This window comes from Heptranchias perlo, chromosome 30 (genome assembly GCF_035084215.1).
Source record: "Heptranchias perlo isolate sHepPer1 chromosome 30, sHepPer1.hap1, whole genome shotgun sequence".
Classification (NCBI taxonomy): Eukaryota; Metazoa; Chordata; class Chondrichthyes; order Hexanchiformes; family Hexanchidae; genus Heptranchias; species Heptranchias perlo.
Window position 1 is genome coordinate 704,184 of NC_090354.1, and position 14,082 is coordinate 718,265.

The 14,082-nt window shown below is 53.2% G+C and overlaps 1 protein-coding gene across 1 annotated transcript in view; it reads left to right on the top strand.

Moving 5' to 3' along the window:
• Positions 1-7,095: 7,095 nt before the first annotated feature.
• Positions 7,096-14,082, top strand: part of ramp2 (receptor (G protein-coupled) activity modifying protein 2) — a 38,794-nt gene continuing 31,807 nt past the window's right edge. The window contains exon 1 of the mRNA XM_067969305.1: positions 7,096-7,227. Within this exon, the coding sequence (XP_067825406.1) occupies positions 7,164-7,227 (64 nt within the window). The 5' untranslated portion in view covers positions 7,096-7,163. The remainder of the gene's footprint in view (positions 7,228-14,082) is intronic.

The following is a 14,082-nucleotide window of genomic DNA, read 5'->3' on the forward strand; positions in this document are numbered from 1 at the left end:
CCTTAATCCCCTCACCCAACAAAAATCTATCAATCTCAGTCTTGAAATTTTCAATTGACCCCCAGCCTCAACAGCTTTTTGGGGGAGAGAGTTTCAGATTTCCACTCCCCTTTGTGTGAAGAAGTGCTTCCTGACATCACCCCTGAACGGCCGAGCTCTAATTTTAAGGTTCTGCCCCCTTGTTTTTGGTTCTCTCACCAGAGGAAATAGTTTCTCTCTATCGACCCAATGAACTCCTTTCATCATTTTAAACACTTCAATTAGATCACCCCTTAATCGTCTAAAACTCGAGGGAATCCAAGCCCAGTCTGTGCAACCCATCCTCATAATTTAACCCTTTCAGCCCCGGGATCATTCTGGTGAATTTGTGCTGCATTCCCTTCAAGGCCAATATATCTTTCCTGAGGTGCGGGTGCCCAGAACTGAACCCAGTCTCCAGATGGAGTCTGACCAGAGCTCTGTACAGCTGGAACATCACTTCCTCTCCTTGGTATTCCAGCCCCTGAGATAAAGGCCAACAGTCCATTAGTCATTTTTGATTATTTTTTAAACCTTTCCACTTGCTTTTAGTGATTTCTGTACACGGACCCCTAAATCTCTCTGCTCCTCCAGTTCCTCACTTCTCACCATTTAGAAAATATTCTGATCTATCTTTCTTAGGTCCAAAGTGGATGACCTCACACTTTCCCACATTGAACTCCATCTGCCACACTCACTTAATCTATCAATGTCCCCTTGCAACTTTCTGCTCCCATTTACACTATTTACTGTGCCACCTAACTTAGTATCATTGGCAAACTTCGATATATGGCTCTCTATTCCTTTGGCTAAGTCATTTATAAATACAGTGAAAAGCTGTGGCCCCAGTACTGATCCCTGGGGGACACTGCTAGTCACATTCTGCCAATTGGAGTACATACCCATTATCTCTACTCTCTGTCTCCCACCTCCTAACTCATTCCCTACCATGTTACTAGATTGCCTCCAATTGTATGCTTTCATTTTTGTTAAGTCTCTTGTTTGGAACCTTATCGAATGCCTTCTGCAAGTCCATATAAATAACATCCATTGCGGAACAGGCTCGAGGGGCTGAATGGCTGACTCCTGATCCTATAGACACTCCCTTATCTACCACGTTAGTGATGACCTAAAAAAAATTCAACTAGGTTAGTTAAACATGACTTACCCTTTACAAATCCATGCTGGGTCTCTGTGCAGTTCATATTTGTCCAAATGTTCAGTCACTCTGTCCCTAATGACAGATACTAGTAACTTCCCCACAACAGACATTAGACTAATATGTCTATAATTTCCTGGTTTCTCTTTCCCATCCTTCTTAAATAATGGAGTGACATTGGCAATTTTCCAATCAAAGGGGACAATTCCTAAATCAAGAGTTTTGGAAGATCATGACTGGAGCATCAACAATTTTCTCACCTACTACTTTTACTACCTTGGGGTAGAAACCATCAGGCCCTGGTGACTCGTCAATCTTAAGTCTCATTATTTTCTCCATTTACCATTTTTTTAACTTATATTAAATCTAGTAAGTTCCTCCCCTGATATTCCCTTTTTGCGGCTCCTACCACTTTCTTTGTTTCCCTTTGCTGTTTTTTATATCTCTCCCAGGGATCGCTACTGTTCTTTGCATTTGTAAAAACCCTTTCTTTTAGTTTTATATCTTTCACTTTCTTTGTTGACCAAGGTTGTTTAATTGCACAAGTAGAGCTCTTGCCCGTCGGGGTATGTACAGATCGGGTATCCTACCAAATACTTCTTTGAACACCTCCCACTGTTCATCTGTAGTTTTATTCATTAATAGTTCTGCCCAGTTTACTGTGGTTAATTCCTTCCTCATCCCTTCAAAGTCAGCCGAACCTAAAGTTAAAATCTTGGTTCGTGACTCACCTTCTCCCTCGCAAACCTAATATCAAATTCAATCATATTATGCTCACTGTTAGCTTGGTTATCCTAAACCGTTAGATTATTGACTAATTCTGGCTCACAATCATCACCAAATCTATTATGGCCTGCTCTCTTTTTCATTCGTTCATGGGATGTGGGCATCGCTGGCGAGGCCGGCATTTATTGCCCATCCCTAATTGCCCTTGAGAAGGTGGTGGTGAGCCGCCTTCTTGAACCACTGCAGTCCGTGTGGTGAAGGTTCTCCCACAGTGCTGTTAGGAAGGGAGTTCCAGGATTTTGACCCAGCGACAATGAAGGAACGGCGATATATTTCCAAGTCGGGATGGTGTGTGACTTGGAGGGGAACGTGCAGGTGGTGTTGTTCCCATGTGCCTGCTGCCCTTGTCATTTTTCACATCGTTCACCTGAGGAAGGGGGAAGCCTCCGAAAGCTTGTGAATTTAAAATAAAATTGCTGGACTATAACTTGGTGTTGTAAAATTGTTTACACTTGTCCTTCTAGGTGGTAGAGGTCGCGGGTTTGGGAGGTGCTGTCGAAGAAGCCTTGGCGAGTTGCTGCAGGGCACAAGAACACATTGTTACAGAAAACTGTCTCGAATACTCAGGAAATTCACTGCCTCTGGGACTCGAGATGTTCTGTTTCTCCCAGTCTATGTGAAAATTAAAGTCTCTCATTATAACCACTCTGCTTTTGCAACAAGCTTTCTGATCTCCATATTTATGCATCCTGCTGCTTATCACTGCAATCAGGAGGTCTGTAGAGAACTCCCACCAAAGTCTTACATCTTTTTCTATTCCTCAGTTCTACCCAGAGTGTTTCTACTGCCCACTCACCCTGACTGATATCCCCTCTGTCTAATGCTGTAATAATGCCCTTTATCAATATTGCTACATCTCCTTTTGCAAACACCCTTAAGCTGGATTTGTGCTTCTAACTCGCTTGTTTTATTCCTGATTTGTGCATTTGTGTATAAACTCTGATTTGGGCAACAGTCCCTACACTGCCCTTTTGCCCTGGGGATGTTTTTCTCCAACTTTCAGACTGCCATGGGCAGTGGTGTGGGGGCACTGGGCAGTGGTGTGGGGGCACTGGGCAGTGGTGTGGGGGCACTGGGCAGTGGTGTGGGGCACTGGGCAGTGGTGTGGGGGCAGTGGTGTGGGGGCACTGGGCAGTGGTGTGGGGGCAGTGGTGTGGGGGCACTGGGCAGTGGTGTGGGGGCACTGGGCAGTGGTGTGGGGGCACTGGGCAGTGGTGTGGGGCACTGGGCAGTGGTGTGGGGGCAGTGGTGTGGGGGCACTGGGCAGTGGTGTGGGGGCACTGGGCAGTGGTGTGGGGCACTGGGCAGTGGTGTGGAGGCAGTGGTGTGGGGGCACTGGGCAGTGGTGTGGGGGCAGTGGTGTGGGGGCACTGGGCAGTGGTGTGGAGCACTGGGCAGTGGTGTGGGGGCACTGGGCAGTGGTGTGGGGGCACTGGGCAGTGGTGTGGGGGCAGTGGTGTGGGGGCACTGGGCAGTGGTGTGGGGCACTGGGCAGTGGTGTGGAGGCAGTGGTGTGGGGGCACTGGGCAGTGGTGTGGAGCACTGGGCAGTGGTGTGGGGGCACTGGGCAGTGGTGTGGGGGCAGTGGTGTGGGGGCACTGGGCAGTGGTGTGGGGCACTGGGCAGTGGTGTGGAGGCAGTGGTGTGGGGGCACTGGGCAGTGGTGTGGAGCACTGGGCAGTGGTGTGGGGGCACTGGGCAGTGGTGTGGGGGCAGTGGTGTGGGTGCACTGGGCAGTGGTGTGGGGGCAGTGGTGTGGGGGCACTGGGCAGTGGTGTGGGGGTACTGGGCAGTGGTGTGGGGGTACTGGGCAGTGGTGTGGACGAGCCTGTCTGGCAGTCACTGCTTGGATTTTGCAGTAAAATGTTCAGCACTTTGAGCAGTTTCACTCTCGGGATGATCATGAAATGAATCGTGAGTTTCTGCTCTCCCGATCCGGCCCCGTGAACGGTGGAAACAAGTTGAATTCCGGCCGCTGGAATTTCTTGCTTGTGAGGCGAATCTTTTTGTTCACATTGGGAGGGTTTGAGCAGAGAGTCTGGCGAAGATTCTCAGATTCTCACTTCCTGTGACTGTAATCAGTGGCGCCAGACGGGGAAATGGGACATCACTGAGTCCGGAGCTCAGGAAATCCGAGTCCTGTTTACCCGGGGCCGCACCTGCGGGAAACTCGAATAATCTCCGCAATAAATAGCGAGAGATTCGAACATCGGAATCCTGCTGTTAATAACCGCACTCTCGGGGGGGGGGGGTCTGTCTGTGGGGGGGTCTGTCTGCGGGGGGGTCTGTCTGCGGGGGGGGGGTCTGTCTGTGGGGGGGTCTGTCTGTGGAGGGGTCTGTCTGTGGGGGGGGGGGTCTGTCTGTGGGGGGGTCTGTCTGTGGGGGGGGGGGTCTGTCTGTGGGGGGGTCTGTCTGCAGAGGGGTCTGTCTGTGGGGGGGGGGGGGTCTGTCTGTGGGGGGGTCTGTCTGTGGGGGGGTCTGTCTGCGGGGGGGGGGTCTGTCTGTGGGGGGGTCTGTCTGTGGGGGGGGGGGTCTGTCTGTGGGGGGGTCTGTCTGCGGGGGGGGGTCTGTCTGCGGGGGGGGGGTCTGTCTGTGGGGGGGTCTGTCTGTGGAGGGGTCTGTCTGTGGGGGGGGGGTCTGTCTGTGGGGGGGTCTGTCTGCGGGGGGGGGGTCTGTCTGTGGGGGGGTCTGTCTGCGGGGGGGGGTCTGTCTGCAGGGGGGGGGGTCTGTCTGTGGGGGGGGTCTGTCTGTGGGGGGGGTCTGTCTGCGGGGGGGGGGGGTCTGACTGTGGGGGGGTCTGTCTGCGGGGGGGTCTGTCTGCGGGGGGGGGGGGTCTGTCTGTGGGGGGGTCTGTCTGTGGAGGGGTCTGTCTGTGGGGGGGGGGGTCTGTCTGTGGGGGGGTCTGTCTGTGGGGGGGGGTCTGTCTGTGGGGGGGTCTGTCTGCAGAGGGGTCTGTCTGTGGGGGGGGGGGGTCTGTCTGTGGGGGGGTCTGTCTGTGGAGGGGTCTGTCTGTGGGGGGGTCTGTCTGTGGGGGGGTCTGTCTGCGGGGGGGGGGGTCTGTCTGTGGGGGGGTCTGTCTGTGGAGGGGTCTGTCTGTGGGGGGGGGGGGTCTGTCTGTGGGGGGGTCTGTCTGCGGGGGGGGGTCTGTCTGCGGGGGGGGGGGTCTGTCTGTGGGGGGGTCTGTCTGTGGAGGGGTCTGTCTGTGGGGGGGGGGTCTGTCTGTGGGGGGGTCTGTCTGCGGGGGGGGGGTCTGTCTGTGGGGGGGTCTGTCTGCGGAGGGGGTCTGTCTGTGGGGGGGTCTGTCTGCGGGGGGGGGTCTGTCTGTGGGGGGGTCTGTCTGTGGGGGGGTCTGTCTGTGGGGGGGTCTGTCTGTGGGGGGGTCTGTCTGCGGGGCGAGTCAGTGAACATTATGGAAGATGGGAAGATGCTGTCGTTTCCAAACAGTGAGACTCGGTGACAGACACTCGCTGAGCCGCTCCATCAGTTCAGATCAACCAATCTCGGGCTCTCAGCACCCAGAAAGTTCAGGGCCATTCACAAAACACATGGGGAATTTCAACCCAGAGGTCCTTCCTGGCAAAAGCAATCTGTGGACTTCCCAGTCCCACAGAAAACCGGGAGTGGGAGAGAGCGGGAGTGGGAGGTGTGAGTGAGATTGGGACAGAGTCCTGCCCAGAGTCTGTGTGTTCTGTAAATTGCCTCACTCTGTGTGGACTCACTCTCTGGTTTATCCCATCTCCCTCTAACAAAATGCCCGAGTTCCACCCAGATTCCCTCACTCTTTGGTAAATCCAGGCTCCATCACACGAGCTGCAGCCTTCATGCAAACCAACATTGGCATCTCAACCCTTGGAGACGGTTTTAACCCAAGCCGATGGGTGACTGGTTCAAACAATCCCAGTTCCTTACCCGCCTTGGTTCCCAATTTTAAACTGCTCAACTGAACAGATGGCAACAACATCTGCCCAAAGCTGGCGGGATGCTGCTGTACTTATGGCCATTAGTTCCCGGTGATGTTATTGGCAGCCAGAGTGGGGAAAATGCAGTGAGTTTCCCGTCAGGCCAAGACAGGCAGGATTAAGCCTCCCCTGCAGCGATCTCGCTCCCCTGTACCCTCACTCATCTCCCCCATGCCCCCACCCATGGCCCCCTTGCCTCCCATGCCCCCATGCCCCCACCCATGGCCCCATGCCCCCATGACCCCCATGCCCTCCCATGCCCCCATGCCCCTTGCCCTCCCATGCCCCCATGGCCCCATACCCCCACCCATGTCCCCCATGCCCTCCCATGAACCCCATGCCCCATGCCCTCCCATGCCCCCACCCATGGCCCCATACCCCCACCCATGACCCCCATGCCCCATGCCCCCCATGCCCTCCCATGACCCCCATGCCCTCCCATGCCCTCTCATGCCCCCATGCCCCCCATGCCTCATGCCTCCACCCATGGCCCCATACCCCCACCCATGCCCCCATGCCCCCATGCACTCCCATGACCCCTATGCCCCATGCCCCCATGCCCCCACCCATGACCCACATGCCCCCATGACCCCCATGCCCTCCCATGCCCCGATGACCCCATGCCCCCATGACCCCATGCCCTCCCATCACCTCATGCCCCATGACCTCCCATGCCCCCCATGCCCCCCATGCCCCCATGACCCCATGCCCTCCAATGACCTCCCATGCCCTCCCATGCCCTCCCATGCCCCCATGCCCTCCCATGCCCCTGCCGCTGCTTCCGCCACTTCCACTGGTCTCAGCAGGTGGTCCAGGCTGTACGATTTACATCGCTTCCCACCCTGAACAGCCAATGAAGTACTTTTGAAGTGTAGTCATTGTTGTAATGTGGGAAATGCTGCAGCCAATTTGCGCACAGCAAGATCCCACAAACAGCAATGAGATAATGACCAGATAATTTGTTTTAGTGATGTTGGTTGAGGGATAAATATTGACCCAGGTCACCGGGGACAACTCCCCGAGAATGGATTCTTCAAAGGTATAAGTTTACGCTGCCGAAGGGTTAAAATCTCTTTGTCCATTTGGGTGTGGGCTCTGTGTGTCCGAGTGCTGATTGCCAGAGTCAGTCAGCAATCATCCTCTCACAGACCAGTTACACGCCTGCTGTTTCCTGTTTTCACAACTGTGACCGAGTTTGTTTTAAACTCATTAGCCAGTTGGTAACAGGAGAGATCACAACCATGGTACTCCATGTTCCAATCACTGCCCCTCTCGGACTGATCCTGAGTTTTCTATTCGCATCAAGTAAGTACTAAAATAACCAAATCTGCCTTTAGCAGACCGGGCACGTTAAAATGTCCTCGTAGTACTTGGGCAATGAGCTAATAAATACACCTCGTTCCCAGTTATTGCTTCTGCCTTTCCTGTTCGGTGGGGGAGACAATTACTGCGGAACCTGCAGGTCGCAGCTTCATTTAATTTCGCTGTAACCCTCTCCATAATCTCGTGCTCGGGTCCCCGGGACAGTTACTCCCGATCGGGTCCCCGGGACAGTTACTCCCGATCGGGTCCCTGGGACAGTTACTCCCGATCGGGTCCCCGGGGCAGTTACTCCTGATCGGGTCTCCGGGACAGTTACTCCTGATCGGGTCCCCGGGACAGTTACTCCTGATCGGGTCCCCGGGACAGTTACTCCTGATCGGGTCCCCGGGACAGTTACTCCTGATCGAGTCCCCGGGACAGTTACTCCTGATCGGGTCCCCGGGACAGTTACTCCTGATCGAGTCCCCGGGACAGTTACTCCTGATCGGGTCCCCGGGACAGTTACACCTGATCGGGTCCCCGGGACAGTTACTCCTGATCGGGTCCCCGGGACAGTTACTCCCGATCGGGTCCCCGGGGCAGTTACTCCCGATCGGGTCCCCGGGACAGTTACTCCCGATCGGGTCCCCGGGACAGTTACTCCCGATCGGGTCCCCGGGACAGTTACTCCTGATCGGGTCCCCGGGGCAGTTACTCCTGATCGGGTCCCCGGGATAGTTACTCCTGATCGGGTGTCTCTGATTTCCCATTTTAGAGACCAGATGAAACTTCCTAATTTTCTGGAATGTGCTGCCTGAAAGGGCGGTGGAAACAGATTCAATAGTAACTTCCAAAAGAGAATTGGATAAATACTTGAAGGGAGAAAATTTGCAGGGCTCTGGGGAAAGAGCAGGGGAATGGGAATAAGTGGCTAGCTCTTTCACAGAGCCGGCACAGGCTCAATGGGTCAAATGGCCTCCTTCTGCACTGTGAGATTCCTGATCCTAAGATTTCATTGAGTTGATGCAGTTCCTCTAATTCTTTTGTAATGTTTCACAGCAGAAATAATTAGAATCTGATGTTTAATGGCAATGCATGTCCTGCTCCTTCTGAGGGTGCCTTGTTATGTTGCGTAATGCTGTGGGCTCTGTGTATTTCTGTGGGCACTATGTATTTCTGTGGGCACTGTGTGTTTCTGTGGGCTCTGTGTATTTCTGTGGGCTCTGTGTATTTCTGTGGGCACTATGTGTTTCTGTGGGCTCTGTGTATTTCTGTGGGCTCTGTGTATTTCTGTGGGCACTATGTATTTCTGTGGGCTCTGTGTATTTCTGTGGGCTCTGTGTATTTCTGTGGGCTCTGTGTATTTCTGTGGGCACTATGTGTTTCTGTGGGCTCTGTGTATTTCTGTGGGCTCTGTGTATTTCTGTGGGCACTGTGTGTTTCTGTGGGCTCTGTGTATTTCTGTGGGCACTATGTATTTCTGTGGGCTCTGTGTATTTCTGTGGGCACTATGTATTTCTGTGGGCTCTGTGTATTTCTGTGGGCACTATGTATTTCTGTGGGCACTGTGTGTTTCTGTGGGCACTATGTATTTCTGTGGGCACTGTGTGTTTCTGTGGGCACTGTGTATTTCTGTGGGCACTATGTATTTCTGTGGGCACTGTGTGTTTCTGTGGGCACTATGTATTTCTGTGGGCACTGTGTTTCTGTGGGCTCTGTGTATTTCTGTGGGCTCTGTGTATTTCTGTGGGCACTATGTATTTCTGTGGGCTCTGTGTATTTCTGTGGGCACTATGTATTTCTGTGGGCACTGTGTGTTTCTGTGGGCTCTGTGTATTTCTGTGGGCTCTGTGTATTTCTGTGGGCACTATGTATTTCTGTGGGCTCTGTGTATTTCTGTGGGCGCTGTGTATTTCTGTGGGCTCTGTGTATTTCTGTGGGCACTATGTATTTCTGTGGGCTCTGTGTATTTCTGTGGGCTCTGTGTATTTCTGCGGGCTCTGTGTATTTCAGTGGGCTCTGTGTATTTCTGTGGGCTCTGTGTATTTCTGTGGGCTCTGTGTGTTTCTGCGGGCTCTGTGTATTTCAGTGGGCTCTGTGTATTTCTGTGGGCTCTGTGTATTTCTGTGGGCTCTGTGTATTTCTGTGGGCTCTGTGTATTTCTGCGGGCTCTGTGTATTTCAGTGGGCTCTGTGTATTTCTGTGGGCTCTGTGTATTTCTGTGGGCTCTGTGTATTTCTGTGGGCTCTGTGTGTTTCTGCGGGCTCTGTGTATTTCTGTGGGCTCTGTGTATTTCTGTGGGCTCTGTGTATTTCTGTGGGCTCTGTGTATTTCTGTGGGCTCTGTGTATTTCAGTGGGCTCTGTGTATTTCTGTGGGCTCTGTGTGTTTCTGCGGGCTCTGTGTATTTCAGTGGGCTCTGTGTATTTCTGTGGGCTCTGTGTATTTCTGTGGGCTCTGTGTATTTCTGTGGGCTCTGTGTATTTCTGCGGGCTCTGTGTATTTCAGTGGGCTCTGTGTATTTCTGTGGGCTCTGTGTATTTCTGTGGGCTCTGTGTATTTCTGTGGGCTCTGTGTGTTTCTGCGGGCTCTGTGTATTTCTGTGGGCTCTGTGTATTTCTGTGGGCTCTGTGTATTTCTGTGGGCTCTGTGTATTTCTGTGGGCTCTGTGTATTTCTGTGGGCTCTGTGTATTTCTGTGGGCACTGTGTATTTCTGCGGGCACTATGTGTTTCTGCGGGCTCTGTGTATTTCTGTGGGCTTTGTCTTTTTCTGTGGGCTCTGTGTGTTTCTGTGGGCACTGTGTGTTTCTGTGGGCTCTGTGTGTTTCTGTGGGCACTGTGTGTTTCTGTGGGCTCTGTGTATTTCTGTGGGCACTGGGTGTTTCTGTGGGCACTGTGTGTTTCTGTGGGCTCTGTGTGTTTCTTTGGGCTCTGTGTATTTCTGTGGGCACTGGGTGTTTCTGTGGGCACTGTGTGTTTCTGTGGGCTCTGTGTGTTTCTTTGGGCTCTGTGTATTTCTGTGGGCACTGTGTATTTCTTTGGGCACTGTGTGTTTCTGTGGGCTCTGTGTGTTTCTGTGGGCGCTGTGTTTCTGTGGGCACTGTGTGTTTCTGTGGGCACTGTGTGTTTCTGTGGGCACTGTGTGTTTCTGTGGGCACTGTGTGTTTCTGTGGGCTCTGTGTATTTCTGTGGGCTCTGTGTATTTCTGTGGGCTCTGTGTGTTTCTGTGGGCGCTGTGTTTCTGCGGGCTCTGTGTGTTTCTGCGGGCTCTGTGTGTTTCTGTGGGCACTGTGTGTTTCTGTGGGCACTATGTGTTTCTGTGGGCACTGTGTGTTTCTGTGGGCTCTGTGTATTTCTGTGGGCACTATGTATTTCTGTGGGCACTGTGTGTTTCTGTGGGCACTATGTGTTTCTGTGGGCTCTGTGTGTTTCTGTGGGCTCTGTGTGTTTCTGTGGGCTCTGTGTGTTTCTGTGGGCACTGTGTGTTTCTGTGGGCACTATGTGTTTCTGTGGGCACTGTGTGTTTCTGTGGGCTCTGTGTATTTCTGTGGGCACTATGTATTTCTGTGGGCACTGTGTGTTTCTGTGGGCACTATGTGTTTCTGTGGGCTCTGTGTGTTTCTGTGGGCACTGTGTGTTTCTGTGGGCACTGTGTGTTTCTGTGGGCACTGTGTGTTTCTGTGGGCTCTGTGTGTTTCTGTGGGCGCTGTGTGTTTCTGTGGGCTCTGTGTGTTTCTGTGGGCTCTGTGTGTTTCTGTGGGCACTGTGTGTTTCTGTGGGCTCTGTGTGTTTCTGCGGGCTCTGTGTATTTCTGTGGGCACTGTGTGTTTCTGTGGGCACTGTGTGTTTCTGTGGGCTCTGTGTGTTTCTGTGGGCTCTGTGTGTTTCTGTGGGCTCTGTGTGTTTCTGTGGGCGCTGTGTTTCTGTGGGCTCTGTGTGTTTCTGTGGGCTCTGTGTGTTTCTGTGGGCTCTGTGTGTTTCTGTGGGCTCTGTGTGTTTCTGTGGGCTCTGTGTGTTTCTGTGGGCTCTGTGTGTTTCTGTGGGCTCTGTGTGTTTCTGTGGGCTCTGTGTGTTTCTGTGGGCACTGTGTGTTTCTGTGGGCTCTGTGTATTTCTGTGGGCTCTGTGTGTTTCTGTGGGCACTGTGTGTTTCTTTGGGCTATGTGTGTTTCTGTGGGCACTATGTGTTTCTGTGGGCTCTGTGTGTTTCTTTGGGCTCTGTGTGTTTCTGTGGGCACTATGTGTTTCTGTGGGCTCTGTGTGTTTCTGCGGGCTCTGTGTGTTTCTGTGGGCACTGTGTGTTTCTGCGGGCTCTGTGTGTTTCTGCGGGCTCTGTGTGTTTCTGTGGGCTCTGTGTGTTTCTGCGGGCTCTGTGTGTTTCTGCGGACTCTGTGTGTTTCTGCAGTCTCTTGTCTTTTCTGCAGATGGATAGACAGATAGATAGACAGACGGGTAGAGGGATAGATAGACAGACGGATAGATAGACTGACAGAGGGATAGACAAGACAGATCGATAGATGGATAGGCAGATAGATAGATAGACAGACAGACAAAAAGACAGAAGGATAGACTCTGAGTGCAGTCCGTGATCCTACATCAGGTTCTGAGCGGATGCTGGGAAATGTCCTACAGGAAATTAGGAGAATTGGTCTTCTGTGCAGCCAATCGGCAGCTTCCGAGATATTGCTGGGCCAAGGATGGTACAGGAATTCCACACGGAAAGGGAGATAATACCGTCAACAAGTTACTCAAACCCAAACAGCCCACAGATTTTAATTGCAGTATCAAACTTGCCAACTGCATCCATCTCTGCCTCCATCATTTTCCCAGTCCCTCCTCTGTCCCATGGTCACTCTCTCAGTCCCTCCTCTGTCCCATGGTCACTTCCTTAGTCCCTCCTCTGTCCCATGGTCACTCCCAGTACCTCCTCTGTCCCATGGTCACTCTCCCAGTCCCTCCTCTGTCCCATGGTCACTCTCTCAGTCCCTCCTCTGTCCCATGGTCACTCTCAGTCCTTCCTCTGTCCCATGGTCACTCTCTCAGTCCGTCCTCTGTCCTATGGTCACTCTCAGTCCCTCCTCTGTCCCATGGTCACTCTCTCAGTCCTTCCTCTGTCCCATGGTCACTCTCAGTCCCTCCTCTGTCCCATGGTCACTCTCAGTCCTTCCTCTGTCCCATGGTCACTCTTAGTCCCTCCTCTGTCCCATGGTCACTCTCTCAGTCCTTCCTCTGTCCCATGGTCACTCTCAGTCCCTCCTCTGTCCCATGGTCACTCTCAGTCCTTCCTCTGTCCCATGGTCACTCTCAGTCCCTCCTCTGTCCCATGGTCACTCTCTCAGTCCTTCCTCTGTCCCATGGTCACTCTCAGTCCCTCCTCTGTCCCATGGTCACTCTCAGTCCTTCCTCTGTCCCATGGTCACTCTCAGTCCCTCCTCTGTCCCATGGTCACTCTCAGTCCTTCCTCTATCCCATGGTCACTCTCAGTCCCTCCTCTGTCCCATGGTCACTCTCTCAGTCCTTCCTCTGTCCCATGGTCACTCTCAGTCCCTCCTCTGTCCCATGGTCACTCTTTCAGTTTATCTCTCAGTCCCTCTGACTCATGGGGCCTGATTGTAGTTTGGAGCCGGGACCCCCGCGGGTGTGAAGATATTCCCGTTGGGAACCTGGAGGCCAAGCGAGTGTGTCGCAATCTGCGATCACAACACAATTAAAGGCGAGTGTTTGTGTCTGGGAGTTTCCCCCACGCCAGGCAGCCAGATTGATAGGACGGCCTCCCTGTTGGGAGGGAAAGGAGCTGCGAGTCGGAGAGGAGGGAGGGAGGGAAGGAGGGAGGGAGGGAGGGAGGGAGAGCAAGATCGTGGGCTGAGGAGGAAATCAGGGGGGAGGTGGGCGATATCGGGTCGGCCTTGGAGAAGGACGGGGCGGGCGGGCGGCCAATCGCGGGGGTCCTGTCGGCCAGGTGAGCTTGTTGGGCCTGGGTGAAATACTCCTGCTCCTCCGGGCCCACAAGCAGCGCAATAAAGGCCCTCACTCACCTCATGGATCCGGCCCTTCCCACCTGCTTTCACCTGACGTGAATCGGAAGCGATGGGAAACCTGAAAAGGTAAGGTTAAATTCGTTGTACGTTTCTAATACACAAAAAATGAAGTGCCTGAACTATCGCAGTGAGGTCCATTGCCCCTTTATGTATCGGCCCGCGGGGGGCGGGACTTCCGGTTTCTGTTACGCGAATCCAAATGCGCCTGGGTTAACCCGGGTGTGGGCGCATTGGAGCCGGGATGAGATCATGCTCCAAAAATCTACCCACCCACCCACCCCACCCCACCCACCCCACCCCACCCACCCCACCCCACCCCACCCCACCCACCCCACCCACCCCACCCCATTCTTGGGAGTTAAAATTACCCCCATAGTCTTTTTCTTGGTCCCCCATCCCATGATCTATCTCTTGATCCATTTCTCAGTCCCTCAGTCGCTCTTTTGGTCCCTCCATCCCATGATCACTCCCTTGGCCCCTCTATTCTAAGATCACTCTTGGCCCCTTTATTTTATGATCACTCTTGGTCCCTATATCGCATGGTCACTCTCTTGGTCCCTCGATTCTATGGTCACTCTTGGCCCCTCTATTCTATGGTCACTCTTGGCCCCTCTATTCTTTGGTCACTCTTGGTCCCTCTATTCTATGGTCACTCTTGGTCCCTCTATCCCACGGTCACTCCCTTTGTCCTTCTGTCCTTGATTTGCCCTTTTGACTTGCCAATGTCCCTCTGTCCATCCCTGTATTTGACTCAGTGTTATTGTTATTCCAATGTTGATCTCACTGGTGAAAATGAAGCAATGTTTTTGCTCTTTAACATG